Raw genomic sequence first — 16008 nt, forward strand, 5'->3', positions numbered from 1 at the left:
GTGTGTATATTGGGATGTGGGGGGTGTATATGAGGGGTGGGGGTGTAAATATGAGGAGTGTGGGGGAGTATATAGGAGTGGTGTGGGGGAGTATATAGGAGTGGTGTGGGTGAGTATATAGGAGGGGTGTGGGGAGTGTATAGGAGGGGTGTGGGATTGTATATATTAGGGTGTGGGGTATATACGAGTAGTGTGTTGGAGTATATATGAGTGGTGTGTTGGAGTATATTTGAGGGGGTGCTATTCCGTTGGCGCCACCTTGTAACAAATATGATATATATTTTTCAAACACCAGTCACATCACTGTTGCACACATGCCATGCCTTCACTTTGGCCATATGTGGTATTATTGCACCTTTACACCCCCCATATCAATCTGAAGCTTTGCTACGTGCGGTTCAGTTACTCCATTAAAGTCTATGATACTGTTGATGGTAAAACCCAGATCCCCGAGATTCGCTGGAAATCATTGGTGTTGCCATGTTTGTTAAATCGTTGCAAATTCTGTCAGACTCGAGTTTCTTTCGCCCGAAGTAAAGATGGCCGTTCTGCTACCGATGCCAGCTCGTTGCCATGGCCTCCGCCCCCTCAGCGTCTTACTGGCTCCATCCTGTGAGTGACAAGGGCGGCGGGTCAGTGATGAATAGACTGTTGTGACGTGTCAGCGCGAGCGCTCTGTGGGCGTCCTCGGACTGAACACGCGCCCCCTTTACCCCGCCCCCAGGCTGGATCTTTTGACACCGGGCGGTGAGGAGAGGAGGAGGGGGCGGCGAGGAGAGGAGGGGGCGGCGAGGAGAGGAGGGGGCGGCGAGGAGAGGAGGGGGCAGTGTGGGCGCGATTATAATAACGCCGGCCTTGTACACTGGTCACTCCCCTCAGGGTCTTCCGTCTCTGCAGCGGGTCTCTTGCCTGCTCTTTCTCCCGCTCCCCAACACAATATTGTATTCCTTCTATCCCACCTGCACCAACTCCCCCAAACTCACCCCATCTATTGCCCTGCCTCCTCCCCTGGCTCAGTGTCCCTCCTCTCCTGCCCCAGTCTCCATCTCCTTCCTCACCCAGTCTCCGTCTCCCTCCTCTCCTGCCCCAGTCTCCCTCCTCTCCTGCCCCAGTCTCCATCTCCTTCCTCACCCAGTCTCCGTCTCCCTCCTCTCCTGCCCCAGTCTCCCTCCTCTCCTGCCCCAGTCTCCATCTCCTTCCTCACCCAGTCTCCGTCTCCCTCCTCTCCTGCCCCAGTCTCCCTCCTCTCCTGCCCCAGTCTCCCTCCTCTCCTGCCCCAGTCTCCCTCCTCTCCTGCCCCAGTCTCCATCTCCCTCCTCCCATGCATAGTCTCCCTCCTCTCCTGCCCCAGTCTCCATCTCCATCCTCTCCTGCCCAGTCTCCCTCCTCTCCTGCCCCAGTCTCCATCTCCCTCCTTTCTTGCCCCAGGCTCCCTCTGCTGTTAGGATGTCTTCCTCCAGCCCCATGCGCCTCGCTGCCGGTCTCCTGGCCAACCTGTTATCGTCCATCTGCATTGTGTTCATGAACAAGTGGATCTACGTTCATCATAGCTTCCCCAACATGAGCCTCACCCTGGTTCACTTTGTGGTCACCTGGCTAGGGTTGTACATCTGCCAGCGGCTGGGAGTTTTCTGCCCCAAGAGCCTGCCCCCCACCCGGGTGCTCCTGCTGGCCCTCAGCTTCTGTGGTTTTGTGGTCTTCACCAACCTGTCTCTGCAGAACAACACCATAGGAACCTACCAGCTCGCCAAGGTCATGACCACCCCGGTTATCATCCTCATCCAGACTCTCTGCTACGGGAAGACCTTCAGCCTCAGGATCAAGCTCACGCTGGTGAGTGGAGCATCAGGTGCCTGCTAGACTCGCCTTCACACCTCTGCTGCCACACACAGCATATGGCACAATTAACTTCAGTAGTGTGGTTACCCCATAAGTCATAATAATGTTAAACACACACATCAGTTGTTCCCCACAGACTTGGATGGGGTCAGCCACAATCTCCCTCTTAGGGTAGGTCCATACGGCCTTCACCAGCACGGAGGCGTGCGCCCGTGTGACGTCACCCGTGTGAAGCCGTGCGTTTTTTTTTGTCCATGCTAGACGTGCTGTGGGGGACGTGTCTAGGGGCGTCACGGAGCTGGTTCGCCCTCATTGGCCGAACCGCTCACGTGACTTGCCTGTCGCGCCGAGAAATCGGTTTCAACTGATTCTTCGCCAACGCGCGTCCCCTCCTGCTGCTGCCCATGCTCGCCCGTGCGATCTATGGGCGTGATCAATGCCTTAAGGCAATCTGATCGCGCTCCGTGCGGTCTGACTTAGCCTTTACATCTACCATTTTCTTATTAAACTTGAATGCATCAACCTCTTGCACACGAGCCATATACTTGAGTGGTTCAACTTTTTACACACATCACTTGAGCCATATACAGTTGTATTTCAGTAAAAATACCAGCTTTGTCTGCTATGTAGGATATACCTTCCCTTGCTTTTTGTTACATAATGTTGTAAGATGGTCCCTTGGACTTGTAATGATCCGTATCCGCGCCCCTTCCGACGCGCTCCCAGCTTACCCAGACCCGCGAACGGGTGTCCTGCCTCCTGCAGCACATCTCGCTGACCAGCCATTACCTGCGTACCTTCTAGGGGCGCACACAAACCTCACTCGGCAATGCCGTTCCCGCTGGTCACGCCTCCAGGCTTCGCTCGCGCGGCACCCACGTAGAGTCTCCTCCGTTCTGCTGTGTCATAGGATTCACCTGCCTTGTCTCCTTCAGCCAACAACAGCCATGCATACTAGGGAGTATGCTTCCTCCTCATTGGTCTGTTCTTCCTATATATGCTCAGCTTGCCCTCTGGCACATTGGCTGAGCATAACCTTGTTAATGTTCGCTGTGTTCACTGCAGTCCTGTCTCCTGTCTGAGCCTTGCCTGTCTTGTCCTGTGTTGCCTGACTTTGCTTGTTCTTTGGATTCCTCACTTCTCCGCTCCTGACCCCGGCTTACCCACGAGGATCCGTACATCTCCGATCCTGACCCCGGCTTACCACGACGATCCGTACATCTCCGCTCCTGACCCCGGCTTACCACGACGATCCGTACATCTCCGCTCCTGACCCCGGCTTACCCACGACGAGCCGTACATCTCCGCTCCTGACCCCGGTTTACCCACGACGATCCGTACATCTTCGATCCTGACCCGGCTTACAACGACGATCCGTACATCTCCGATCCTGACCCCGGCTTACCCACGACGATCCGTACATCTCCGATCCTGACCCCGGCTTACCCACGACGATCCGTACATCTCCGCTCCTGACCCCGGCTTATCCACGACGATCCGTACATCTCCGCTCCTGACCCCGGCTTATCCACGACGATCCGTACATCTCCGCTCCTGACCCCGGCTTACCCATGACGATCCGTACATCTCCGCTCCTGACCCCGGCTTATCCACGACGATCCGTACATCTCCGATCCTGACCCCGGCTTACCCACGACGATCCGTACATCTCCGCTCCTGACCCCGGCTTACCCACGACGATCCGTACATCTCCGCTCCTGACCCCGGCTTACCCACGACGATCCGTACATCTCCGCTCCTGACCCCGGCTTACCCACGACGATCCGTACATCTCCGATCCTGACCCCGGCTTACCCACGACGATCCGTACATCTCCGATCCTGACCCCGGCTTACCCACGACGATCCGTACATCTCCAATCCTGACCCCGGCTTACCCACGACGATCCGTACATCTCCGATCCTGACCCCGGCTTACCCACGACGATCCGTACATCTCCGATCCTGACCCCGGCTTACCCACGACGATCCGTACATCTCCGATCCTGACCCCGGCTTACCCACGACGATCCGTACATCTCCGATCCTGACCCCGGCTTATCCACGACGATCCGTACATCTCCGATCCTGACCCCGGCTTATCCACGACGATCCGTACATCTCCGATCCTGACCCCGGCTTATCCACGACGATCCGTACATCTCCGATCCTGACCCCGGCTTACCCACGACGATCCTTACATCTTCGATCCTGACCCCGGCTTATCTACGACGATCCGTACATCTCCGATCCTGACCCCGGCTTACCCACGACGATCCGTACATCTCCGCTCCTGACCCCGGCTTATACACGACGATCCGTACATCTCCGATCCTGACCCCGGCTTATTCGCTCCTGACCCCGGCTTATCTACGACGATCCGTACATCTCCGATCTTGACCCCGGCTTACCCACGACGATCCGTACATCTCCGATCCTGACCCCGGCTTATACACGACGATCCGTACATCTCCGATCCTGACCCCGGCTTATACACGATGATCCGCACCTCTCCAATCCCGACCTTGGCTAAAGTACCTGCAACGATATGTACCTCTCCAATCCAGACCTCGGCAAGTATCACTGACCTCTCCTCCCCCGACCCGGCTACCTCAATCTATCTACACTCCAGACGCGCCCTCGCAGCTGTGGGTGGGCGTTTATCAAATCCCCACCTCGGCTTCGCGGTCACGCCTTGTTTGTGGTGAGCGCATCGTTACAGGACTAAGCTTCGCTGATTTCAGCTCCAGGAACTAATGGCTTCTTAAAATCTACTCGTTTTAAAAAAAAGTTTTTTAGAAGCTAATAGAAATGTGCAATGTCTCCTGTTATGTCACATGTATTAGAGCTGTAAAGGGCTATGTACACGTAAGATACATACAACATTTTGTATCCCAGTGCTGTTATGGTTTTCTACTGGATTGTAGGAACAAGAGTCACCAAGCTGCTATATGAACAAATGGTTAATAGAGGGGCAAATATCCCAGGAATCTGGGCCTACCAAGATCTAAAACTAGCGTAATGAAAAAACAATTAAGGGGTATTGTTCTTAATCCTAATTTTTATAAATTCGCTCTTTGATAGAATACTTTTATAGCCACGCCCCCTGAACCTTGCAGAACCCTCCAGAGAATACCTGTTGAAAGTAGCTCCAAAAGGATCCTGTTTATAAAGATGTCATATTTTAATCCCATCTCTGGCAAAACAACTGCCCTTATCTCAGCCCCATATAACACATCTTGTATCTTTAGTGGGCTATAAGTGATAACCTACTAATTAAGCACTCTTTGAGGCTCTGGAAAGATTTGGAAGAGTCATGATCTGTCATAAACCCAATATATTGTATTTTTAAAATCAAACTGTAGCTACATTAACCTTAAAGCAGCAGATTGATTAAAATACTTAATATTGCAAGGTATCATTAAAGATTGAGCAAAGATGATGATATCAATGTGAAGAAGAAAATTCCTTATGTTTGTAATTGTGCGTTTCCTCTTATCCAATATGAAATATCCAAAAACAGATGTCTTGACAGTTCATTTATTTATCGTAAGGCAAAATAACAATAAGCTTCATCTACAGGTACAGGCTAAACCAGTGATTCTATAGGGATATGGGTAACCTTGCTCAAAGCCTCAAGATAAGGTTGTGTGCTGCCTGGGAATGAGCAGAATAAACTTAAGATGTGTACCAAGAGGGGTACACAGAAGTCCCAAGTAGTGGCGCACTGCTGACCAAGACTAATTTATAACATGATCAAAATTACAACTAAATGTATACGGTTAAAATAATTCTATTGACAAGAATGCTCACAAGTTAAAATGTATATACCTCTTAGTTCAAAAGGAACAGGGTATATACAGATACTCCTAAATGGGATTAATGTTTCTACCAGGAAGTAGAGATACAAATATCGATACTAGTGTTGGTACTATTGTCTTTTTAGTGTAGATATAGTGATAAGGTACTGATACGGGGAAAAATCCCCTGTGAGCAGATCATTGTGCCATTCAGAATACCTGTGAACCTGTAATGTAGAATCCACACGGTAATCTATGGTGCAATATAGAGTAATATCAGTCCTGTCGTGATCATGTAACTGATACTTCAAGCGAAAGATAGTGATGATATGGTACTGGTAGTATCAGATAAGCTCGATCTTATCAAGGCACGAGAGTGCATGTGAGATGTAGTGTATAGTTTATACCCCCATGTTATTCACATGATTACAGTGAGATGTCCTTCTGCGCATGTGCAGGACGGTTCAATGATTATGCGCTCTACGTGATGGAGAAAGGAGTTACTAGTGAAGGTAAGTAAACCTTCAAGCGTGTTTGAGCTACTTCTTATAATAGTAAGCTACTAATACCCTCTGCATCATTGATCAGGGTGCATATAAAGTACTCCTGGGTGGATCGGCTAATCAAAGCATATTTATGCTGTTGGTGTCGTACAGAATGCTACCAAATGCTTATCCGCTGAGATACGGCGTATGTGCACAGCAAGCTCTAGCTAGGGGTCTGTGAACCTACTGTGATCTTTATTCCTAATAGATAGTTATATTAGTTGTGATCGTACATGTTGTAAGTGATATTCAGGGAACCTTTTACCAGAATATAGATACGTCACCATAGTAGGATCATGTGTCTCAGTATTGCAGTTCCTGATCCCCTCAATGCGGTTTACTATGCAGTTGCGTCATGGGATTTGACTCTCACGCATGACATATATGTTTACTATGGCAGCTGAAATCACTGGTATTTTTGTGACTTCCACTGTGATACACACTATCGCTTTTTGCCACCCGGGTTTACTATAACCAAATTATAACACAGCAGTGTTCCTACATTGTAATTATTAAGATGCAATACTAACGAACAATGTTTCAATAATTCAAGGGTACCTTTAACCTGCTTAGGCGATACTGAGACACATGATCCTACTATGGTGACGTATCTATATTCTGGTTAAAGGTTCCCTGAATATCACTTACAACATGTATGATCACAACTAATATAACTATCTATTAGGAATAAAGATCACAGTAGGTTCACAGACCCCTAGCTAGAGCTTGCTGTGCACATACGCCGTATCTCAGCGGATAAGCATTTGGTAGCATTCTGTACGACACCAACAGCATAAATATGCTTTGATTAGCCGATCCATCCAGGAGTACTTTATTCACTGGATGTGCACTGAGCTCTGTCTGTGTTTTATGTTCTGTCTCTGGTTTTAAAAGTACTTTATATGCACCCTGATCAATGATGCAGAGGGTATTAGTAGCTTACTACTATAAGAAGTAGCTCAAACACGCTTGAAGGTTTACTTACCTTCACTAGTAACTCCTTTCTCCATCACGTAGAGCGCATAATCATTGAACCGTCCTGCACATGCGCAGAAGGACATCTCACTGTAATCATGTGAATAACATGGGGGTATAAACTATACACTACATCTCACATGCACTCTCGTGCCTTGATAAGATCGAGCTTATCTGATACTACCAGTACCATATCATCACTATCTTTGGCTTGAAGTATCAGTTACGTGATCACGCCAGGACTGATATTACTCTATACTGCACCATAGATTACCGTGTGGATTCTAAATTACAGGTTCACAGGTATTCTCAATGGCACAATGATCTGCTCACAGGGGATTTTTTCCCGTATCAGTACCTTATCACTATATCTACACTAAAAAGACAATAGTACCAACACTAGTAATGATATTTGTATCTCTACTTCCTGGTAGAAACATTAATCCCATTTAGGAGTATCTGTATATACCCTGTTCCTTTTGAACTAAGAGGTATATACATTTTAACTTGTGAGCATTCTTGTCAATAGAATTATTTTAACCGTTTACATTTAGTTGTAATTTTGACCATGTTATAAATTAGTCTTGGTCAGCAGTGCGCCACTACTTGGGACTTCTGTGTACCCCTCTTGGCACACATCTTCAGTTTAAACCAGTGATTCCCAACCTTTTTTGTTTGGAGGAACCCTTTAAGTATTTCATAAAATTTTGGGGAACCCCTATCTGGATGACACATGTTCGACAGGGGTAAATCACAAAATAGACGTGTAAAGCAGTAGGGGTAATAAATAATAATTAACTCATACTTTTGAATAAACAATGTCTATATATTTTGTAATGATTTTGGTTTAAACATTACCCCCCCCCCCCCCCCCAAGGATCGATCTCTCTTTCTTTCTCCTCTCTCTCCCTCCCCCCTCCCCCCTCCCCTCTCTCTCGCTCACACGCATGAAACAATAATATAATTACACAATCTTTGGAAAAGTCTGGGCACAAAACCTATACTTTTATATTGGCCTTGGACAGACTTCGTCGTGTACCCAAAATGTACTACAAACAATTCACTTTCCTACAAATCAATTATATCACTTTTTAAATGGTTTTTCATGTATCACACACTTTCTCAGTTCAGTCTGAATAGAGTCTGGGGAAACAAAATGGATTCTAACAGACATGAATCTATTATGTCTAGTTCAGTGTTTCCCAACTCCAGTCCTCCGGGAACCCCAATAGGTCAGGTCTTAAGGATATCCCTGCACCAGCACAGGTGGGACGATCAGCGGCTCAGTCATTTTGAATGCGAAACCTGTGCTTTAGCAGGGATATCCTTAAGACATGACCTGTTGGGGTTGCCTGTGGACTGGAGTTGGGAAACACTTGTCTAGTTCATTACCTCTTTCTTGTAACCCCCCCCCCCTCCTCCCTAGTTTAAAATCTCCAACCTTTTTAACATTCTCCCCCCTAGCACAGAGGATCCCTCCTTGTTGAGTTGCAATTCATCCCTACCACAAAGATAGCACCTCTCAGAAAAGAACTTCCAGTGATCTAGAAATCCCAAACCCTCCTTCCTAAACAACTTGTTTAGCCATGCATTAACCTCCCTAAGCTCAAACTGTCTCCTTGGGGTAGCGCATGGTACTGGTAGTATTTCTGAAAATACTACCTTGGAGGTCCTTGCCTTAAGTTTGCGGCCTTGATCCCTGAAATAATTTTAAGGATCCTCTATCTTTCTCTAACTTTGTCATTGGTGCCAACATGTACCAAGACGTCTGGGTCAGGCCCAGTCCATGCAGTCATAGCAACAGATTACCGTCTCTACCATCCTAATAATGGAATTCCCTACCACCAAAACGACTCGTTTTCTGAGTCACTATGCTGGAGGAACTATTCCCCTTGCTGCTAGAGGAATCGGTCTCCCCGGCCATGCCATTCCTGCCCTGACACTCCAAATATCTTCACTCAATCTGGCAAATCTATTGTGATGGGTCAGCTCAGAACTGTCCGTCTCCTCCTCCTCTTCCCCTTCTGTTACCCAGCTACCTGCCTCTTCCTGGTCCTCACTCCCTGCTCCACCCTCTGTACCACTAGTCCCAGCCATGGCAAGCTCAGTGAGCAATAAACTCCTTTCAAAATTGTCAGTGTTGCAAGTTGCATCTTCCAATCAGTAATCTGAGACTCCAAAGAGACCACCTGCTCACACTTCCCAGCTGTATGCTCCCTGGAGCAGCTGCTCCAATTGCACATACATGTGGCAAGATATGGATTGAGTGGCATTCTCAATCCTGCTCATTGTTACACAATGGAGTATAAAGTGCTAACAATTTACTGTAGTTTATAAATGCATATTTTTCTCAGAGTACACATGAATGTGAGTTTTTTTTAATCTGTACAGTATATTATTACCTATGAAAAAACAGTAAGGTTGGTCCATTGAAAGGTATCACAAACCACGTCTCTATCAAAATATCGATATTGGCCTTGAGCCAGTGACATGGTGTTTAGAAATACATCAGCAGTTACAGGTCTTTTGTATTTTGATGTTGGTTTTTTTTGGTTAAGTTAAACTTGCTCAAATTCTAACAGTTCTTCATTTTTGTAACCGTTACAGATACCAATTACATTGGGAGTGTTCCTGAATTCCTACTACGATGTGAAGTTTAACTTCCTTGGAATGCTGTTTGCTGCCCTTGGTGTTTTAGTAACCTCTCTCTATCAAGTGGTTAGTAATGTAATATTTTGTATGACTGTTGTTAACCCCCTTACATGATGTATTGCAGAGCAGTATGTTCAGTGGGCTCAATGCATGATGAGCCATTCTAGCAGTCATGGAGTTTACTTCTGTTTTTAAGCTTGCTGTTCTGGACAGCTTCCCTGAATGATCTTAATGGCAAATAATTCAACTTTCAAAGCCAAGATGGGTAATAAATAACCTGGGAGTTGATGATTGTTTCCTGTTCCGTCGTAATAGTTGACTATTGAGAAGTGTCAGTTGCTAAGGAGTAGCCATTTCTAACACCAATGAGGAAACTATAACAGACACAAATCCTAATGTTGCAGGTTTAATTACAATTGGTTTGTTCTGTGCCTGATATGACGGTGTGTTTCACATATCAGGACCATGAAGTAAATGCCAGATGTGGCCGCCTCTTGGGGAGTTTTAGCCTGAGTCCCCGCTGGCGCTGAGCTCGCTTGGCGCTTAGCGCGCTTACCTCTGTGAATGGGAATCCTCCCGCTCGCGCTGTGCGTGGGCGCTCATGCTCGTGCCCGCATGCTCTCCCAAGCTTTGTGCTTGAGGAGACACTGCAGAGATACTTTCAGGCTCAGAGCAGGGTCACATGACCCTGCTCTGATCAATAGGAAGAGAGAGGGCGTGTTCTAATCCCCTCTCACTACTGCAAACACAAACATGGGATTTCTAGCCGAGAGAAGTGGATGGGGCAAAACAGACTGCTGTGGTATGTGTGGCTGGGTGGGGGCAAACGGACTACTACTACTGCTGCTGGGGGGTGGTGGGGGCAAACGGACAACTCCTACTGCAGCTGGGTGGTGGTGGGGGCAAACGGACAACTCCTACTGCAGCTGGGTGGTGGTGGGGGCAAACGGACAACTCCTACTGCAGCTGGGTGGTGGTGGGGGCAAACGGACAACTCCTACTGCAGCTGGGTGGTGGTGGGGGCAAACTGACTACTCCTACTGCAGCTGGGGGGGTGGTGGGGGCAAACGGACTACTCCTACTGCAGCTGGAGGGTGGTGGGGGCAAACGGACTACTCCTACTGCAGCTGGAGGGTGGTGGGGGCAAACTGACTACTACTACTGCAGCTGGAGGGTGGTGGGGGCAAACGGACTACTCCTACTGCAGCTGGAGGGTGGTGGGGGCAAACTGACTACTACTACTGCAGCTGGGGGGTGGTGGGGGCAAACTGACTACAACTACTACTGCAGCTGGGGTGTGGTGGGGGCAAACGGACTACTCCTACTGCTTATGGGGCGTGGTGGGGGCAAACGGACTACTACTACTGCAGCTGGGGGGTGGTGGGGGCAAACAGACTACTACTGCAGCTGGGGGGTGGTGGGGGCAAACTGACTACTACTACTGCAGCTGGGGGGTGGTGGGGGCAAACTGACTACTACTACTGCAGCTGGGGGGTGGTGGGGGCAAACGGACTACTACTACTGCTGCTGGGGATGGTGGGGGCAAACGGACTACTACTGCAGCTGGGGGGTGGTGGGGGCAAACAGACTACTACTGCAGCTGGGGGGGGTGGGGGCAAACTGACTACTACTACTGCAGCTGGGGGGTGGTGGGGGCAAACTGACTACTACTACTGCAGCTGGGGGGTGGTGGGGGCAAACGGACTACTACTACTGCAGCTGGGGGGTGGTGGGGGCAAACGGACTGCTGCTGGGGGTGGTGGGGGCAAACGGACTACTGCTGCTGGGGGCAAACGGACTGCTGGGGTGAGGTAGTAAACGGACTGCTGGGGTGGGGTGGGAGGACAAACGGACTGGTGTGTGTGGGGGGGGGAACGGACTGGTGTGTGGGGGGGGAACGGACTGGTGTGTGTGGGGGGGGAACGGACTGGTGTGGGGGGGGGGAGCGGACTGGTGTGTGGGGGGGAGCGGACTGGTGTGTGGGGGGGAACGGACTGGTGTGGGGGGGGGGAACGGACTGGTGTGTGGGGGGGGAACGGACTGGTGTGTGGGAGGGGGAACGGACTGGTGTGGGGGGGGGGGACGGACTGGTGTGGGGGGGGGGGAACGGACTGGTGTGTGGGGGGGGAGAGGGAGAGGGGATGGCCGGGGGAGAGAGAGCAATGGGGGGAGAGAGAGCAATGGGGGGAGAGAGAGAGCAATGGGGGAGAGTGAGGGGGGGGATAAGAGAGGGGGAGAAGGGAGAGATAGAGGGGGGGGATAAGAGAGGGTGGGGGAGAGAGCAATGGGGGAGAGTGAGGGGGGGGGGATAAGAGAGGGGGAGAAAGGATAGAGAGAGGGGGGGGGATAAGAGAGGGTGGGGGAGAGAGAGCAATGGGGGAGAGAGATGAGGGAAGGGGGGGAGTTATAGATATATAGAGAGAGATATACACAAACACAGACAGCCCCTATACAGCCAATGACACACCCCATCCCGTAATAGCCACGCCCCCTCCCACTCCTGCTCTAAAAATGTTGCAGGACATCGATCGCTCATGCTTGTAGAGCTGGTGACATCACCGCTCTCCAAGCATGAGCGAGCGGGGCCGCAGCCTTATATTCACTTGGCAGGCGGGGTTTATGATGGTAAATTGAATCCCATGTGTTGCTCCAGTTTCACATAACCCCAGTACTGCCAGGGAGGCTTGCAGTGTGCTGCAGACTTGTGGCAGCAAAAAGGTTCAACTGTTTTGAAAAATATTTTTAGGAATTGCATTTACTTTTCTTTAGTATCTTCGCTGCACACCTATCAGTGTTTAACTAGGTAAATATTGGTAAGAAATGTGCTGGGTCCCTTTTTAAAATGTCTGGCATTGTGACTTTCTTTAAAACATGCCCAATAACTGTGTCAGTTTACAGCATCATCTGATTCACTATAGAGGTCTTGGTAAGATCAATAACTTGTTCCTGGCTGCAGTGGAAGAGCTGTATGCTAAGACTACGTCCATAGTGCCGGAGACGGAGCGAGCTACGTAGCTCGCGCCGAAACAAACACTAGGACGACTAGCACGTGTGCACATCCGCTACTGGGAGACCATGCTTCACACTACAAACCCGTTTGTATTTCTTGAGCGACGGCTGTGTCACGTGAGCGGTTTGCCAAATGAGGGCGAACCAGCTCTGTGACGTCACGGCCGCGCCCCCCGACACGCCTCCCTGTTGCCTCTGCCTGCAGGAGAAGAAATATCTCCTGCTGCAGGCGAGCGTGCGCTGTACTTAGGCCTTGCCCCCGCTGCCTGCTACAGCGTCCGCTGTGGCAAACGCTGCGCTCACGAGAGCCCTCCCCGCAATGGCGCCGGGCCCGCTGCGAGGGGGGGCCGCAGCGCTCGCGCGAGAGCTACTCCTGCTCTCAATAGAATTGAGAGCAGGAACTCGCGTCGAGCGGCTAGGCACGCCCCCCGGCGGTTCAGCCAATGAGGGCGAACCTGCCGGGTGACGTCATGGCCGCGCCCCCGTCACTCCTCCGCCACGCCCCCCCCCCCCGGTCTCTGCTCCTGCAGTTAGCTGCAGACCGGGGAATCGCCGGAACGCGCAGCCAAAAGCGCGGGCGCGCATTAGAGCGCCGTAACCGGGGCCTTAGCCTAAGGAGCGCGGAAGTGGGCGCGTTCCACTGTAGCCGAAGCCTCAGAGATAATGGTGAAAATCAGAGTTGCAGACCTGTCTGAGACGTGAATGTGCTCACAAGTGATAATAGCATAAAGACCCTGCTGTGCTATGTAATTAATGATTAAACACTCTCCCTGATTTACTGTTGTCAACTCACTTATCATCTATTTATTTGCAGTGGGTAGGAGCCAAGCAGGCCGAGTTACAGGTGAACTCCATGCAGTTGCTCTACTACCAGGCGCCAATGTCGTCTGCCATGCTGCTGTCCATTGTACCCTTTTTTGAGCCAGTAATTGGAAACGGGGGGATTTTTGGACCTTGGTCTCTTACAGCCATTGTAAGTTTGATTTTGTTATTGAATTACATATTTTTAAACATAATGCTATGACTCACTTGAATTGAATTGCATGTTATCTGCTGGTTATTTCGCAGGTGATGGTGTGTCTCTCTGGTGTTGTTGCCTTCACTGTAAACTTATCCATCTATTGGATCATCGGAAATACTTCACCAGTCACGTATCCTTTTAATTTATCATCTATATCCTTTTTAATTTAATTTTTTTTTAAATGGAGTCCTTACGTAGATTTTTGGCAAGTTATGAAATTGTTTATTGAACATGGTTCACAACCACAAAGTCCCCTCCATAGATGTTGTGCGCTTGCAAAACCTGGGAGCACCATTTTGTAAAACATTCTTTGCAGGGGTTCCTAAAAATGGCTACACGATTTCTGCCCATTCTGTGGGATGATAGCTGGGGTGCCATGGTAAGCATTGACGTTGCTCTGGAAGAAAACGTTCTGTTCAGGGTGATGTAGGCACCATGTTACCAGATGGTTCTAGTGCCAAAATGAGACCCCATTCTGTGTGCTGACAATGCTGCTGCTTTGAAGCAATGTCTTAATGATCGATCGACTCTGAGTGGTTCCTATCCAGAATATAGACAGCCATAGTAAAAAGCCACTGCTGGGAACATATCTTGCAGGTTTCGCACCCCTACTACATATAACCTGGAGGGATTTGTGTCCTTATCAAAGCATGATTAAAAGCTGCTGCTTATTTCAAAGACAGACTCCATCTACATTAGATCATCATAGTCCCATACCATTATTTAAATAAACATTTTACTTGAGAATGAACAATAAGGTTCATATTTCTTTAACATGTTAAGTCTTGGGTATACAGCTAATATAAAGCGCAGACAGCCTGAATGGTAGAATTTTGTTTTCTGTTCCTTTTTGTGTGCTGTTGTGATCTCCTAATATTATTATTATTATTATTACTTATTTGTGCAGCGTGATACAATGGGGTGCAGTTATGTACAGTATATTACAAAAACCAACCGTTACATGCACAGATACAAAGAGGTAATGAGGGCCCTGCTGGTGAGAGCTTACAATCTACATTTGAGTGTATCCCTTCATGTGGTATTCTGTACCTCTGCAGCCAGATTACTGTAATGCATACACTGCTATGAGACTCACTGATGGGTATAGAATTGGAAGCACAAGGGGAGTGTAAGTGGTTTGCTAGAGAATCCTGATAACCTATATGCAAAGGGTTACAGGTGTACTCGCAGCACGTCTTCAGAAGTATTTGTATAATTGTAATTAGTATTCCATGGGTACGAGGTACATCCTTAACAAATACTTTTAGATACAATATGTTTGGACACTTCAAATTCTGCATCACGCTAGTGGGAGGATACGTCCTATTTCAGGATTCTCTCTCCATTAACCAGGGCCTTGGAATCGCTTGCACACTCGTTGGCATTTTAGCCTATACGTACTTCAAACTCAATGAACAGGAAGTAAATAAAAGTAAATTGGCTCAGCGGCCATAAAATGCTTCTTTTTTTGCAAGATCACATTGTATACAATATTTTATTTTTTTAAGCATAGACTAAATATAAAAGTATTTTGTTTTTTGTAAGAACTGCAATACAAGGAGAATGTGTACGCGTATTTAACGTTTCAAAGTGTTCTTGTACACGGACAGTCCATGAGATTTAGTACTGAGCCCAAAGAGATTAGATTACAAAAAATTATATTTTAAATGCAATTATGTTTCAGAATTAATCTCTGACATATACATTGGACTATTTCTCATTGTAGCATATTTAAAGTACAATGTTGTATGACATATGTTTATACAAATTTCATGGTTTTTTTTTTGTTTGTTTTTTTTTTTAAATGTCAACACTGTCATAAAACACATGAATTGTGTTCGCTGATAAATAATGTACAATCTGAAATAGAAAACTTTAAGGCTTGGATGTCGTGTTGTGTTTTTTATTTATTTTTTAAGTGAGAATTATGAATTGGTGATCTATCATATATGTATTGTATTGTATGTCTTTATTTATATAGCACCATTAATGTACATAGCGCTTCACAGTAGTAATACATGTGGTAATTGAATAAATAACAGATAATATAAATAACAGGTCATGGGAATAAGTGCTTTAGACAAACATAACATTAAGGAGGAGGAGTCCCTGCCCCGAGGAGCTTACAATCTAATTGGTAGGTAGGGAGAACGTACAGAGACAGTAGG

At 48.0% G+C, this 16008-nt stretch overlaps 1 protein-coding gene across 1 annotated transcript; it reads left to right on the forward strand.

Annotated features, from left to right (window-relative positions):
- The first annotated feature begins 722 nt into the window (after positions 1–722).
- Positions 723–15725, forward strand: SLC35E3 (solute carrier family 35 member E3). Its single transcript, XM_075600278.1, has 5 exons — positions 723–1833; positions 9766–9876; positions 13634–13792; positions 13888–13970; positions 15109–15725. Exons 1-5 carry the CDS (start codon positions 1447–1449, stop codon positions 15293–15295), a joined length of 927 nt encoding a protein of 308 aa, XP_075456393.1. The 5' UTR covers positions 723–1446; the 3' UTR covers positions 15296–15725.
- The last annotated feature ends 283 nt before the right edge of the window (positions 15726–16008 follow it).

Source organism: Ascaphus truei, chromosome 5, assembly GCF_040206685.1.
Source record: "Ascaphus truei isolate aAscTru1 chromosome 5, aAscTru1.hap1, whole genome shotgun sequence".
Classification (NCBI taxonomy): domain Eukaryota; kingdom Metazoa; phylum Chordata; class Amphibia; order Anura; family Ascaphidae; genus Ascaphus; species Ascaphus truei.

What these genes read in the sequence shown, in the direction of transcription:
- SLC35E3 (XM_075600278.1), top strand. Translation starts at nt 1,447, where the DNA reads ATGTCTTCCTCCAGCCCCATGCGCCTCGCTGCCGGTCTCCTGGCCAAC. An exon ending in TCAGGATCAAGCTCACGCTG is followed by an intron (nt 1,834 to 9,765) that starts GTGAGTGGAGCA and finishes TAACCGTTACAG; the next exon opens with ATACCAATTACATTGGGAGT. An exon ending in CTTGGTCTCTTACAGCCATT is followed by an intron (nt 13,793 to 13,887) that starts GTAAGTTTGATT and finishes GTTATTTCGCAG; the next exon opens with GTGATGGTGTGTCTCTCTGG.